The 15,777-nt window shown below is 42.9% G+C and overlaps 1 protein-coding gene across 1 annotated transcript in view; it reads left to right on the top strand.

Moving 5' to 3' along the window:
* ryr1b (ryanodine receptor 1b (skeletal)) overlaps positions 1-15,777 on the top strand; it is a 135,826-nt gene that overhangs the window by 23,522 nt on the left and 96,527 nt on the right. Inside the window, exons 3-14 of the mRNA XM_080429605.1 lie at positions 54-155; positions 6,197-6,271; positions 6,780-6,858; positions 8,987-9,099; positions 9,697-9,796; positions 10,001-10,097; positions 11,047-11,121; positions 11,693-11,849; positions 12,113-12,277; positions 13,266-13,387; positions 14,157-14,343; positions 15,178-15,313. Of these exons, the coding sequence (XP_080285731.1) occupies positions 54-155; positions 6,197-6,271; positions 6,780-6,858; positions 8,987-9,099; positions 9,697-9,796; positions 10,001-10,097; positions 11,047-11,121; positions 11,693-11,849; positions 12,113-12,277; positions 13,266-13,387; positions 14,157-14,343; positions 15,178-15,313 (1,408 nt within the window). The remainder of the gene's footprint in view (positions 1-53; positions 156-6,196; positions 6,272-6,779; positions 6,859-8,986; positions 9,100-9,696; positions 9,797-10,000; positions 10,098-11,046; positions 11,122-11,692; positions 11,850-12,112; positions 12,278-13,265; positions 13,388-14,156; positions 14,344-15,177; positions 15,314-15,777) is intronic.

Raw genomic sequence — 15,777 nt, 5'->3', positions numbered from 1 at the left:
TAGATGGCAGCATCTGCATGAATCTATAACATGTGTGTATTGTGTGTTGTCAGAATGTGCCTCCAGACCTGGCCATTTGTGCGTTCATCCTGGAGCAGTCTCTGTCGGTCCGAGCCCTGCAGGAGATGCTCGCCAACACCATGGATTTGATGGAGGTAGGGGCCAATAAAATCAATGTGCTGAAAATGTATTGTTTATTAACCAGTTGTTAACTAATTGTGTCTTAATTGTCATTGCTAATTGGCCTGACTCCAAATTATAGTAGCTCTCTTTCGGTTATCTTATTTTGAACTAATTTAAGCTGATAAAAAAGAAATACACTTTGGAAACCTGACAAATCACTTGTTTTATTGTTTTCAGTATGGATGGAAATTGGAATAGTGATGGAGCTGGATGGTGTTTTATTTACATTAATCAATCGAAAAGATCGCTGATCTATAATCAATACTGGATGGATACTGTAATATTAGAACATCCACTAGGCAAAGGCAAGTTTAGCATTTCAAAGTGTTTTTTTCAAAAGGCATAAAAGGCATGGAATGAATGGAATTGCAGCCATATTGTCACTGGGCTTCCTAAATAGACTAGAACTAGATAGCATATGGTTGTGAGAAAACAAAATGTCAAACAGGGCTAGAGGCGATACAATGAAAGTTAATAGGGCTTGTTAAATAATGTTAAAATCAATAGTGATTCATGATTATAGGTCAACAGATTAAAAACCATATGGCGTTGCTTTGGCTTCATGAAATGATTATGTCACTCCAGAGGTCATTATAGATCAGTAGTTCTCAACGTGGGGTTCCGGGGACCCCCAGAGGTGCTTGAGGGGGTTCCAGGGGGTCCCCAGCTAAATGATTGATAGTTAGGAACCAAATGGGCCTTGGGTCTGTAATTCTGAGAGTGTAGAAATGTCATTCGTACACTTTAACACATTTTACATTGGGGTCACAGAGATGCAAATCGTATCAAATCCGTAACCTAATGCATATCAAACTGGAGGTACTTAAAAAAAATCACTGCTATAGATTAGTAGTCGTGTTTGCAGGAAGAGTCTCACATCTGTTCCCGTTAGCAGTGATTCATCCACCTGTACAGTAAGTACACCAGTGTTTTGGAGAGTTGTGTGTATGCAGGCTTTCTTTCCAACACAAACACTACAGCAGCTCATTGCACTGAGTGTGTGAATGAACCCCCTTTCAGCTGCTGTCCTGTTGGGTTGGATGGAAAACCTGCGTGCAGGTACAGACGAGACAAGAAAGACAAGAAATAGAGCAAGTCAAGTTGTTGTTAATGTTGATTAAAAGAAAAACGTAGCCAATTTCCAACCCATTGTTCTGATGTGAGGGGATCAATAATATAGCATGGCAAAAAACATTATCCTATGCCATTTCATACACTCAATGACCTGAAATGACAAAGAAATATACAGAAAACATTAATAATAATAATGATATTATATACTGCAGAGCAGTTAGGGGTTAGGTGTCTTGCTCAAGGACACTTCGACCAGTCATATTTGACACATTGCTGGTCAGGCCTGGAATCAGACCTGGGACAACTGGGGACTGCGGTTCCCGAGGTATGCTCTCTCACCATTCAGCTATGCCGCCCCTTCATATCTTTTGCCACACTAAATTATTGATTTCCTCACATCAAAACAATGAGATTTAGGTTGAAAATCGGTGAAGGTTTCCTATAACTTTGCTATAGATGGGCAAGTTATTTGTGGCTTTTCCATACCTGCTGTTTTGTCAATATTCCTTTTTTTCCCTTTCCGCTATCTTGCCGAACAGGTTGATTTGGACAAATGGGTATGTCTCTACATAATGTGTCTCATTATCCTGTAGCGTGTGTCCTTAATCCAACCAGTAGGCCAACCAACCAACCCATCTGTACAAACTTCCATCGCTCCTGTTCTGTCTGCTTCAATGAAAAATTGTGTATCATTCACAAGTCCTTTAAAAATATGTAAGAAGAAAAACTATTAAACAGTTCATAATTATGAAACCTTTCATACAAAGAATGTATAAAAGTACTTTACAAGTAGTATTTAGATACAAATGTAAACATGAGAGACAGAGAAAAGAAACGATATCATGAAGAGTGATTGGCAAGTGAGAGGTCACTTGGGTGACACGGGGGTAAAGTTCCAGCAATCCACCGCAGAGACTAGAGGTTTGATAGCCACGGCTGGCCATGTCCACGGGAGGGCAATGTCTGTGGTTGCACTACGACACATCGGTCTGTTCACTGGGGTGTGGAACTTGGAAGAATAGCGTGTTCCTCTGCATGCGTTAGATCCTCTCAGTGAAACTCCTCACTGTCAGATGAAAAGAAAGACGTTACATATATCGGACTGTATGAGTTAGCAGTAACAAGGAATTAGCATTTATAAACAAATAAATTGGGAAAAAAATACAAAAAAGGAGAGTGATTGTCAAGCATGATGATAGACAAATTGACAATAAATGATTGTGGTTGTTAATGATGAAGCTGAATTGAGTGGACAAAGTGCGGACAGCCGATTCACAGCAGCCCAACAACAATACTATCACATTTGGCGCTGATTCAGCGCTCAGCACTCCTGTCACTCATTTCTATCACGTCACCACTGGAATCCCCATGAGCCTTCAAGCAGACAGCTCCATTAGAGTCACTGAGCTGTTCTCTTTACTTCTCTACCTGTGGAATTACCGTTAATTATCTGTGGAGGCAGTTAAATGTTTTCTTCTTTTTACTTTGTTTTTAGTTAGTCCACACTGCAGATTATTTTGCTGTGCGCAATAGAACAGAAATACAGAATACAAATGTATGTATTGATGTAGTTTCATAACGCATGGTTCATATCATTTTGTGTAACGCTGTACATTCCTGTCATTAGCATGGTTTTCCACCTTGTTGACGTTTTTTTTTATTTCAATCCTCTGTCTTTTAATTTACGTTCTTCACTCATTTTCATTTCCAGTACGCTTTTCTTCACGTTTTTTGCCTCAAAACTGTACCACAGCACAAACCTCAAATCTCAGCTAGCTCTCATTTTTATTACACTAACCCTACAAAACCATATGTTGAAGGTCCGTTAAGCTGCAATACACTTTTAAAGTCAGAGCTGGCCGCTCTCCTCAATCAGACAAGACAGGTCCGTTTAGCATTGGTTTAGCTGGGGGGTGTTAGCAGCACTTTATGGGCCGTGTTATCGGGGCTTGTTCAGCAGCTCCTGGCTTTAATCATGGACCCCTGTGGCGCTATAGGAGCAAGTCTGGCCTTTTCCACTGACTGTGGCTGTGGATGAGAATAGCATGGCATGTAGCCCAGTGGAGAGTCCCTACTGCCTGCGTCAAGTAGGGGAAACCCAACACCCCGAACCCGACACACACACACACACACACACACACACACACACACACACACACACACACACACACACACACACACACACACACACACACGCACACGCACTTGTCCCAGCTGAGCCTACTGCTAATGTGGATAAGGGTTAATAGATGAGTGCTTCCCACTTACTGTACATACCTGCCCCACACACAGTTGGTCAGTTGGTTGATCCCAATAGATTAGGTGTACTTAACCCTATAGTCTACAGGTTTTATCATTATTATACTGTTCACCCTATAGCCGAGAGGTTTTATCATTACTTAACTCTTTAGCCTACAGGTTGTTTTATCATTATTTAACCCTATAACCTACAGGTTTTTATAATTAGTTAACCCTATAACCAAAATGTTTTATCAATAGCTAAACCTGTAGCCTATAGGTTTTATCATTAGTTAACCCTATAGCGTATAGTTTTTTTAAAATCTTTAGTTAACTCTATAGCCTACATGATTTATCATTACTTAACCCTTTAACCTACAGGTTTTATCATTAGTTAGCCCTATATAGCCTATAGGTTTTATCAGCAGTTAACCCTACAGGTTCTATGATTAGCATACTGTTGATAGAGGTGGACATGAGGACTCAAAGAGTGACATATTGTTTGACTAAACCATATTGTTTGACTAAACAGCAATATATGTCCATATTGTCAAATTTTCTTTAAACGTAATTAATTAACTTAACTATTAATTTACCACTACCTCTATTTATTTATTTTTTAGAAATCATGTAAATATCAGACACATATAACATGCAAACTTCTGAAAGGCAGGTTACTGTAATTTTTTTTTATTATTATCAAGTTAAAAAAGAGATTATAAACCAAACCATTCTATTCTGAAAGAGCCACACAGTTGCTATGAGGGTCCATGAAACAGAACGTAACAGAGAAATAGAGAGGAGGTGATTTCATTACTTTGATGCTTTCCTTTGGATTTGTAATATTTGCATCGTTCATATCTTGATACGGAATCTCTGATATCCCTCAAAATAATATAGCTATCATATTGGAGAAGTTGATGTATTACCCTGTACTACCTGATGGCAGGGCTAGTTGATTTGTTTCATACATTGATCTGTATCTACAACAGTATTTTTGTTTTTCCTCATTTAAAACTTCTCTGGATGTTGAGAAAAGGTAGGAGGGATGTCTGTGTTGCATCTGTGTTCTCTGTAGTACATTGTGATGTATGGTGAAAGGATGAAATTATTTGTTATGCCTCCGCCGGGAGTCAGCCGTACGCAGCAGCATTATGTTTTTAGGTTGCATGTACATCCATCTGTCCGTCCGTCCGTCCCAACCTTGTGAAATGTACAGTATATCTCAGGAATGCCTTGATGGAATTTCATGACATTCAGGCACAAATGTACACTTGGACTCAAGAATTACAAGGTTACAATACAAGTTCATAAAATTCCTTCAAAGTCTTAATTTTCTACATACTACTGTGTATGAGTCTGGAGTTTCTGGACAGAGATGGATGTAAACAGCAAATGGTTGGCGGAGGCATACAACTGCGGTGCAGTATTTCTATTAGTTCTTCATTAGTTGTATGTGGTGTCCGACCCATGTGATATATCCCCTTGTTAGCATTGTGCCATGCTGTGATGTGATATTCTTTTGTGGTTTTGTACGCACAGTTTTCACGTTCCTTTCACGTTATTGTTTTTCTTTTCTGTATTTTTCCGTCTCTTTCCAGGTACAGCATGTGTAATGCCCCGTCCAACTCAAAGGTGGACAAGGGTTGCACCAGTATTGATTATATTAGATATTGGAAATATCTATTTGTACATTGGTTGTACAGATGCTTAATAATTGGCGTAGAAATAATCATTCAACAGGTGAAACTGAAAACGATGCATAAGTAGCAAACCTATGGAGTCTGATAGTGATGTTTTGCTACACGATCACTGTATTTGCCAATAACGTTTATAATGGTGCTTCCCTGAGGTGGATGTGAATCTTTGTCTTGATCCTTCTGAACTACTGTACTGTACGTCCCTGTGTTGTCCTGTGAAGCAGGCCCAGGTTGTGTCTGGGACCTGATGAGTCTGTTAAAGTGAAAGAGACAAAACCTGCTCACATCATGCTCAATGTCCAGACAATTCTTTATCATTTTGATCTGTGTGGGTATTTGAATCATTAAAGGGATAGTTCACCCACAACAAATATGCTTTTCTATCGATTAGTCACCCCATGCAGACTTGAATTCATCGATATGTTTTAAATTTATGTCGCATTCCTAAGCCAATAATTTGATGACCAGAGGACCGGTAGGCAGCTGTTTCGGTAGGAGACACAAAGGAGACTTTTTGTGTCTCCTACCAGAACCGCTGCCGGTCATAACATTTTTGGCTTAGGAATGCAACCCAAAAAAATAGATATCCATGAATCAAGTCTCCATGGGGTGACTAATCGATAGAAAAAAGTAATTTTGGGGGTGAACTATCTCTTTAAGTACATTTATAGCACGGTTGAACTGAAACTTCCCCATTGGAACATTTTGAAGTTAACCATGTCAACCATGTTATTAAATAGCAATTATTCATTAGAGGCTGTGATATGTCTCGTTATTCCACGGCTACGGGCGAATAAGGCACTCTGCTTCACATTGTGCCAACATCTGTAGCCGTGATATAATTATGCCACGGCCTCTTGTGTGTTATTGCTTCAGCGTACTGAGAGCATGAAGTGTGCAGACTTTAACCCTTTCAACTTTGTTTGTCTTGCCCAGCGCCTTATTTGGATGTAAATATAACTGTGGTTTGAACGCTAACCCTGTGTTCCGTTCCTCTGCAGTCATCCCAAGGTGGAGGTCATCGTACCTTGCTGTATGGTCATGCCATCCTCTTGAGACACTACCACTCTAAGATGGTGAGTCGTTCTTTTACAACATATCCTATCTTTGTTGAGGCAAACTGTGGTTGAAAGGTAGAGACAGTAAAGAGACTGTAGGAAGGCTGAGAGCGAGACAGTGTAAAGCTTAATTTATACTCCGTAGTGCGACGGTGTTGCTTGCAGAAAGATTATCAAACTAACCACGCAAGCGATGCGGCAAGCAACACCGTTGTACTATGGCAAGGGTTCACGAACTTTTCAGAACTGGGGACCCCCCACCTTGGAATTGTAGGAGTTGAGTCCTTAAATTTTGTCTGACAGGTTCCACTGATAAATATTGTGAAAATAGCCGAACTACAAGCTCACAACGCGAGAAATGAGCAGATACCCTGTATTATACTTATACTGTGTGTTGGTTTGATTATTGTTAAGCTAATCATCTGGGGGACCCCCCAAAATAATTGGGGGGGGGGGGTACAACTCAACCAGCATTCAGCCAGTGATTTATGGTCCTATGATAATGATGATAATGTTTCTCTTCCAGTACCTGAGCTGCCTGACTACATCTCGGTCACTCACAGACAAGCTGGCCTTCGACGTGGGCTTACAGGAAGACTCAGTTGGTGAGAACCAACTTCACTTGGTATCAAATGCATTGAAATAAATTGTTTGTGTCTCCACTTTATTTTATTCACAATGTTGGTTTTTATTACTCATTTCATTTTTTTTGTTGTATTTTAAAGCTACAATTCATAAGCTTTAGGCAGCGTCTCACTTTGCCAACGGAGACGGGTAATTGCAGCGATGCCTGAACTACAATACAGCGCTTAGAGTCCAATCTGATGCACTGTCTGCTTCAAATAACTTTTTTATTTTAGGTTTTCCTACCTTGCGCCACGGTCTAAAGTTCTCAGTGGAAGAGTAGGGAGACCACCTCCAACCACTGCTTATGCACTACGTATAGTATATTGTATTAACATAGCATGTGCCATACAGTAGCAGTAGGTCGGAGAGGCTTATTGTCGGTATCAGTCGAGAACGCGTTCCCCGTTAAGCACTCAATCTGAGAACACATTGGGTTTTTTTGCCTCTGGGGGCACCACCTCCTTTTATGTAGAAATAGGAACTCGGTTTGGCTCCTCCCCTTTCTTAGACCACTTCCTCCAGGGTGCTTCTGTGTTTATTACTACTAACAACAACGCTACATGTTTAGGGCTGTGGTGCTGTCTTGAGAGATTACAGTGCACTAGACCCCTGGGAGATGGATTGCTGAGGTGGAGCGCCACACCTACAGTACCATCAGTATAGCCTACTAACTGCACCCAAGCCGTGCTACTCATACTTGTGTAGTATGAACGTACTGTTCGGTCCTGCTTTGTCCAGCTGAGACAACTAGCAAAGATCAGGCCTTTCCTTACAGCTGCAGACCTAGAAAAGGTCATCCACGCTTTTATCTCCTCCAGACTTGACTATTGCAATGCACTTTATTCAGGGATCAGTAAGCGAAATATTCAAAGACTTCAACTGATACAAAACACAGCTGCCAGGCTCCTGACCCACACAAAGAGAAGTGAGCACATTACACCAGTCCCTGCGGCCCTTCACTGGTTACCTGTGAGTTTTAGAATTGATTTTAAGATTTTACTGCTTGTTTTTAAAGCCCTAAATGGTCAGGCTCCTGCGTATATATCTGTGATCTTTTAACTCCTTATAAGCCAGGCCGCTGCCTGAGATCATCCAGCAGGGCCTTATTGACGGTACCAAAGTCTCGCCTTGTCACAAAGGGCGGCCGGGCTTTTGCCGTTTCGTCCCCTCGGCTGTGGAACTCACTGCCTTGGGACCTCAGACAGTCAGACAGGCAAACTCAGTGTCCTCTTTCAAATCTCTTCTAAAAACTCACCTCTGTCGCACATCTTTTTCTTAGATTATGAACTGTTGTACTATTTATGTAATTAATTTCTGAAAGCGACGTGTTGTGAGCTTGTAGATATGCTATTTTCAAAAGATTTGTATACATTTTGAACACTTGTGAAATGGGACACTGCATAATGAGTTTTTTTTTATTTTTTTTTATTTAAGTACATTTTGATGCCAATACTTTTGTACTTTTACTCAAGTAAATGTTGAATTCTGGACTTTTACTTGTAACAGAGTATCTACATCGCAGTATTGATACTTTTACTTAAGCAAAACATGTAAGTATTTTTTCCACCGCTGGCGGTGCCCTAACCTGACTCCGCCAGATGGGGCGGTATTGAGTTCACAGGTTCACAATACAGCCTCCATCTGGGATCGCTCAGAGATTGGAGCTTACACCGAACCGCGGCGGGTCGAACCAATCAGCAGCTGCTAGGGCCGGGATCTTGGCGAGAGCGGATGTGACGCCATCGAGAAGCGCTTATTGCGTTGTAGTTCTTTCACGATTCATCATTGTTGAATAGTATACAAAAGAACTACTGCAGGCGCAGCTACTATACGTCATGTAGACACATCAATATGATCCAATCACCTGCCAAGTAGCTTGAAAAAACGGACCGCCGTCTTGCAGTGGTTTGGCTACCGGATGGAAGTAGGCTGTGAAATAAGTGTGTGAAGCAAGCTTCTTCTATCTGGCGGAGTCAGGTTAGCGGTGCCCGGGATCGAACCCATGACCATAGTGGCCCAAAGGCGAGAGCCAAATAAGCTACAAAATGCGACATGTATAATAACGTTTCCTTCATTGATTGAACATGGATGGCTGTGTCCCTGCAGGCGAGGCATGCTGGTGGACCATCCATCCAGCCTCCAAGCAGAGGTCAGAGGGTGAGAAGGTCAGGGTGGGAGATGACCTCATCCTGGTCAGCGTGTCCTCCGAGAGATACCTGGTAAGGCCTGCTGCTGTCAACATGACTGGATTAAAATTTCTCTCTCTCTCTCTCTCTCTCTCTCTCTCTCTCTCTCTCTCTCTCTCTCTCTCTCTCTCTCTCTCTCTCCTTGTGTCTATCTGATATCGTCTCTGTCGGGTGGAAACCTTAATGTCCAAAAACTGTTACTTTTCATGATTCAAATTCAAAAACAGCAGAAGTTGCAGATCCACAAGTTCAAAACGCGCCGTGTTTCGAGCTTGTGGACCTGCTACTTTTGATGCTTTTGTGTGACGCTGTAGTATGATCAAGTAAGGTGTTAATTTACGAAAAAACACAAAAAGTTGAATTATGGAGATTTTCTGGTTTCTGCCCGACAGCGACAATATGCTTTGTGCTTTGTGTGTGTAAAAACAGCTCTACCTACTCCTGTACGTTGTTGTGCTATGCTCTACCTACAGTACCTACTACTGTATGTTGTTGTGCTATACTATTGTTCAAATCATTTCTCTCTCTCTCTCTCTCTCTCTCTCTCTCTCTCTCTCTCTCTCTCTCTCTCTCTCTCTCTCTCTCTCTCGCTCTCTCTCTTTCGCGCTCGCTCTCTCTCTCTCTCTCTAGCATCTGTCCTACGCAAGTGGAGACCTGATGGTAGACGCGTCCTTCATGCAGACTCTCTGGAACATGAACCCAGTGTGCTCCGGGTGCGAGCTGGCTGAGGGTACACACACACACACACAGCACACACACACACACACACACACACACACACACACACACACACACACACACACACACACACACACATATACACATACAGTGAGCTTGCAGAGCGTATACAAACACAGTCACATAGACACTAACAGAGCATGCACACACCACACATGCTGCTGGCTCACATGGGGCTGTGCTTCTCTCCTCTCAGGGTATCTGACAGGAGGCCATGTCCTCAGGCTGTTCCACGGCCACATGGACGAGTGTCTGGGCATCGGCATGCCAGAGGACGGCGAGGAAAAGCGAAGGTGAGGAGGAGAGAGAGTGTACTCTCTACAACATCTTAAAGCAGTAGTTCTCAATGTGGTGTCTGGTAGGACAGAACCCCCCCCCCCCCCCTCCTTGAGGGGGTTCCAGGGGGTCCGCAGTTAAATTATTGATAGGGAGGGATGTGTTTTGAATCCCTGGACTTGCTGTATATAGTATACTGCATTGGTTCACAAAGTGTGAGGTCCTGGAGGGGGTTCCAGGGGGTCCCCAGCAAAATGTGTTAATTCAGCATCACAATCATTTTAACCCCAACGTATAAACCCCCTTTTGTACGTTGGCTATTCAAAAATAGCAGATATACAAGCTCGCAGCATGTCACTTCATGCCGCGCTGCAAGCTTGTACATCTGCTATTTTTTGTTTGAAAAATCTTGAATAATTTAGAATATTTTAACACATATCTTATTCCTTGCAATTGCTTGCTGCCTCTGACACTGCCCCCTAGTGTCCAGATGCATGAAAGGCACCCACTGTATTACAAGTGATGTAAAAGAAAAGTTTGGGTATGGTCGATTTAACACAGTTTGGTGAATATGATGATGTTGAAACCTAGCATCCCTATTCTGAGGAACATTAGCCGAAAAAAACAGATCTACACGATCACAACGCCTTGGGCCATTGACACTGTGAGCTTGTAGATCGGCAAAGAGGTTTGGTGAGGGGAAAAAGGAGCAAACCAAGTTCAGAGCCAAAGGTCAAGTTTACTAAGTATTGAGGGTTCAAGTGGTTAAATAAAAAAAAAAACATTAATTTGATAACACTGATGATAGTCAATGAAGTTATCTATGAAATCTAAGTTCAATCTGCAACACAATTTTATTCAATATGTATTGGGGCCCCTGCTTCATCTCTCTGAAAAATGTAGAAGACGCCTGGGCCTGAAATTGTTGTAATGAAATGATTGAACAAACACTGTTTGTCTGTGCAGGATGGCTCACTATGAGGGCGGAGCTGTGTGCAGCCAGGCTAGATCTCTGTGGAGGCTGGAGCCTCTCAGAATCAGGTGGGTGTCCTCATCCAGGTCCTCAGTGCCTAAAGACCAGGCTTTGCAGTGGTTGCTCCCACTCTATGGAATGCTTTACCTGTTCACTGTTTTAAGCGTATTTTAAAAACATATGTGTTCCGTTGTTATAAGTTGTGTTATTGTACAGCACCTTGTAACAATGTTTTTGAAAGGTTTGAATTCTTCATTTTTTGGAATACTGTATTAGTCAGAAATGTAAACAGCCCGTGGCACAGTAAGACATTAAGGCTAAAAGGATAACACAAAAAAAGTGCTGTATAAATAAATTGCCTGAATTCTCAATCTGTATCATAATGTCATAATGCTCCATTCTACGGAGCAGTAGCAGTAGTAGTAGTAGTAGTAGTAGTGGTAGTGGTGGTGGTGGTGGTGGTGGTAGTAGGAGTAGGAGTAGGAGAAGGAGGAGTAGGAGTAGGAGTAGTAGGAGGTGTATCTTACTATTAAACCGATTACTGATTGAAAATCGTTATTTTCGGCATGTGTCACAGTCGTACGGCAACGTTTTAAGTGAGCCCTGCTGTAAGTGTGTTTGTTTCCTGTGTGGTTGCAGTTGGAGCGGCAGCCACATGAAGTGGGGCCAGTCGTTCCGCGTTCGCCACATCACCACGGGACGTTACCTCTGTCTGGACGAGGAGAAAGGCCTGCTGGTCGTGGACCCCGAGAAAGCCAACACCAAACTGTCTGCCTTCAGCTTCAAAGTGTCAAAGGTCAGAACACCTTTCTTTCTTAATTTACATTGTATCTATCTACAGTATCTATCTATCTATCTGTCTGTCTGTCTGTCTGTCTGTCTGTCTGTCTGTCTGTCTGTCTGTCTGTCTGTCTGTCTGTCTGTCTGTCTGTCTGTCTGTCTGTCTGTCTGTCTGTCTGTCTGTCTGTCTGTCTGTCTGTCTGTCTCTGTCTCTGTCTCTGTCTCTGTCTCTGTCTCTTCCTCTCCTCATGTATTTTCTCCTGGTTTGCTCCTGAGCAGGAGAAGGTGGATGCGCCTCATAAGCGTGATGTGGAGGGGATGGGGATTCCAGAGATCAAGTACGGCGAGTCCATGTGCTTCGTGCAGCACGCTTCCACAGGCCTGTGGCTCACCTACGCCGCCCTGGACGCCAAGGCTGCTCGCATGGGCACCATGAAGAGGAGGGTAAGGCTCTTCTGGCTGCATGGGCCACATCAAAACGATACACAGTATCGCAATGATGACATAACACATTATCATATATCGTTGCTGTCGGGCAGAAACCTCTTATCTTCATATTTTAACTTTTTGTGTTTTTCCGTTAATGAACGCCCTACTTGATCATACTACTGCGTCGCACAAAAGCATCAAAAGAAGCAGATCCGCAAGCTCAAAACGTGCCGTGAAGCGATGGGTTTTGAGCTCGCGGATCTGCTGATTTTTGAATTTGAATCCTGAAATGTAACATACAGCATGAGGTTTCTACCCGACAGAGACGATATATATATATTTTGATCACATAGCCAGCCTGTAAGCATCGCCGTGCGGTGGTTTCGCTCGCAGTTGTCACTCGCAGGTGTACTAATCTGGTTCTGAGTTCACGGGACATCATCTTTGAGTTGAGAACCATTTTCCATTCAGTATCAGTAAAGGTGTGATTCAAGTCAACCTCCCAAATCCCCTTTTTTGATTTTAGGCCTGGGCCTTGGACCTTTGGTTGTCATCACTGAATAATATTTTGATGCCTCAAGCCCAGTTCCAAAGATAGTTGGTATAGCTTTCAGTAGGTCAAATTATGTATGACTGCGTATTGGGGTGAGATCTTAAATTTGTCAACAGTAAATGTCTTATTTGAAGATATTCCAGAAGTGATTATGTGGAAGACCATATTGCTCTCTAAAGGCCAGACGGCACCAATGCAACAAGCTGCAACAAAACCGTTTTAAGGCCAGTCCACACCAATGCAACTCCTTACAACAGCCATTGGGAATAATGGTTGCAAGTAGTCGCAAGTAGTTGCATGTTGCAAGGATTTGCATTGGTGTGGACTGGCCTTAAGTCTCCCTCAAGGTATTTCCTTTCATTCTATTGAATCGTGACACTGTATACTGCACAGTATAAGCTTTTATCAGTAACAGTATGTATGACATGTATGTTTCATGTGTGTATGCAGGCTATTCTGCACCAGGAGGGCCACATGGACGATGCCCTGACTGTGACCCGCTCCCAGATTGAGGAGTCACAGGCTGCCCGTATGATCTACAGCACCACCGGCCTCTTCAGGATGTTCAATAAGTAAGAATACTAAGCTCAAGAATAGTGCCGTGGGTTTGAGCACATGGTGAAGCTCCTTCCCACCACTGCGCAGACTAGTGGTTTGCCTCCTTGATTTGACGTTGATTTGAACCACCATTGTTTAATAATTCAAAAACAATGAATCGGTTCAACAGCATTTATGTGTGGCAATGTTCTACCCCAGTGTTTCTCAAAGTGGGGTCCAGGGACCCCCAGGGGTCCTTGTGTGTGTGTGTGTGATCCAGGGGGGTTCCCAGCTAAATTTGTTAATACAGCATCGCAATAATTTTGCGCATTTATACGCTGGCTATTAAAAAATAGCAGATCTACAAGCTCACAGTGCGTCACTTCGTGCCGCTCTGCAAGCTTGTACATTTATTTATTTATTTTTTAATCTTGAAAGCAAAGAATTTTCTTTTACACCAATCTTCTCTTTTGGGGGTCCCTGGCACAAAACATTTTCAGATGGGGGGGGGGGGTCTGTGGCCATATTAATTTGGGGGTCCTTGACATGAAAAAGTTTGAGAAACACTGATCTACACCACAGAGTTTCTATGTGAAAATGGCCGATTTATTTCGATCAATTATATTGCATACATCTCCATCCCCCAAAAAATACCACATCTCACCCAGTACATGCTGTGTGTGTGTGTGTGTGTGTGTGTGTGTGTGTGTGTGTGTGTGTGTGTGTGTGTGTGTGTGTGTGTGTGTGTGTGTGTGTGTGTGTGTGTGTGTGTGTGTGTGTGTGTGTGTGTGTGTTCGTGTCCAGGGGCCTGGAAGCTCTCCAAGGGAAGAACAAGGGCCCGGGGTCCGTGGCGCTGCCTCTGGACGGGATGATCCTCTCCCTGCAGGACCTGGTCTTCTACTTCCTGCCTCCCGAGGACGAGCTGGCGCACGAGGAGAAGCAGACCAAGCTGCGCTCGCTGCGCAACCGGCAGAACCTCTTCCAGGAGGAGGTGAGATGTCTTCACTCAAAGATTGATTATTTACCCTTTTTTTGGGGGGGCCTGTCTATTCCTCATTTATTACACCTGCACCTGTATTTAACCACGTAAACCCTATAGGGCATGGGAGTGGCGGCCATTTTTGTCAAAACCCATTCATTTTCCCCACACATTCCGAGAGATATTTATATGAATTATTTTAAGCCTGGAACCAATAAGCCATCCAGGCTCCTGGTGAATCATGACCATTAAACATTTGATTCTGTGTCAAAAAATATTTGAATACTTAATTATGTTATATACTATATTTAATAATTTTGCGGTTTTCAAATATTTTTTGAAACAGAATCAATAGTTTTATGGTCATGATTCACCAGGAGCCTGGATGGCTTGGTTCCAGGCTTAAAATAATTCATATAAATAAACAAAAAATTCAGAAATCTCTATGGGGAAAATGGATAGATTTTCTATCTGTGGCACCACAAAATGGCTGCTATGCCATATAGGCCAGTATTCAGCAAAAATAGGCAAACATTCGATGATGTAGCAGATTTGCAAGCATGTACATCTGCTATTTTCGGTGAAGAGATTTGGTGTAGAGGGGGAAAAGGAGGGGACGAGGTATAGACCCCTGGGGGATTCCGGTATAACCCTAACCCTATAACCCTAAGTATATAGGGTTTAAGTGGTTAATCTACACGCGCACACACACACACACACACACACACACACACACACACACACACACACACACACACACACACACACACACACACACACACACACACACACACACACAGAACGCACTACACAAACTGATCATTCCTTCTCCCTTGTCGATGTCAGGGCATGATCACCATCGTGCTGGAGTGCGTCGACCGGCTGAACGTCTACAACACGGCCGCCCACTTCTCCGAGGTCGCTGGCGAGGAATCCGGAGAGTCCTGGAAGGAGATCGTCAACCTCCTCTACGAGCTGCTTGGTAAGGACGCCCTTATCTGTCCCCTGTGCAGCTGTCCAAGTCTAAAAAGAAACTAGAAACCTGTCCTCACACCATCTGTCTTGGACACGACTCGCATCTCGAAGGCCGTTTCCCAATTCTTGACTATATTTCATTACGTGCAGATTCATACAAAGACTTGATGTGCAGACTACCCAAGATGAAGTATTAACCACTTTCAGCCTGGTGTTCCCTATTTTGGGCATGTCATCGTAGGCCACAATGTTCAAAAATCTTCAAAAAGTTCAAAAAAAATTGTGAAAATAGCAGATCTACCAGCTCACAACACATCGCGATGTGACATGTTGTGAGCTTGTAGATTGGCAATATTCGCTACATTTGAAACACAGGTGTGCAGACAAACTGCATGGATGTAAATCCATCACTTTATACTGTAGTGCGACCGCACATTGCACATCCAGACATTATGCAGATGCAGTGCCTCC

The sequence above is a fragment of the Gymnoscopelus braueri genome (assembly GCF_963280865.1).
Source record: "Gymnoscopelus braueri genome assembly, chromosome: 5".
Classification (NCBI taxonomy): Eukaryota; Metazoa; Chordata; class Actinopteri; order Myctophiformes; family Myctophidae; genus Gymnoscopelus; species Gymnoscopelus braueri.
This window is presented reverse-complemented; position numbering and strand designations above follow the sequence as displayed.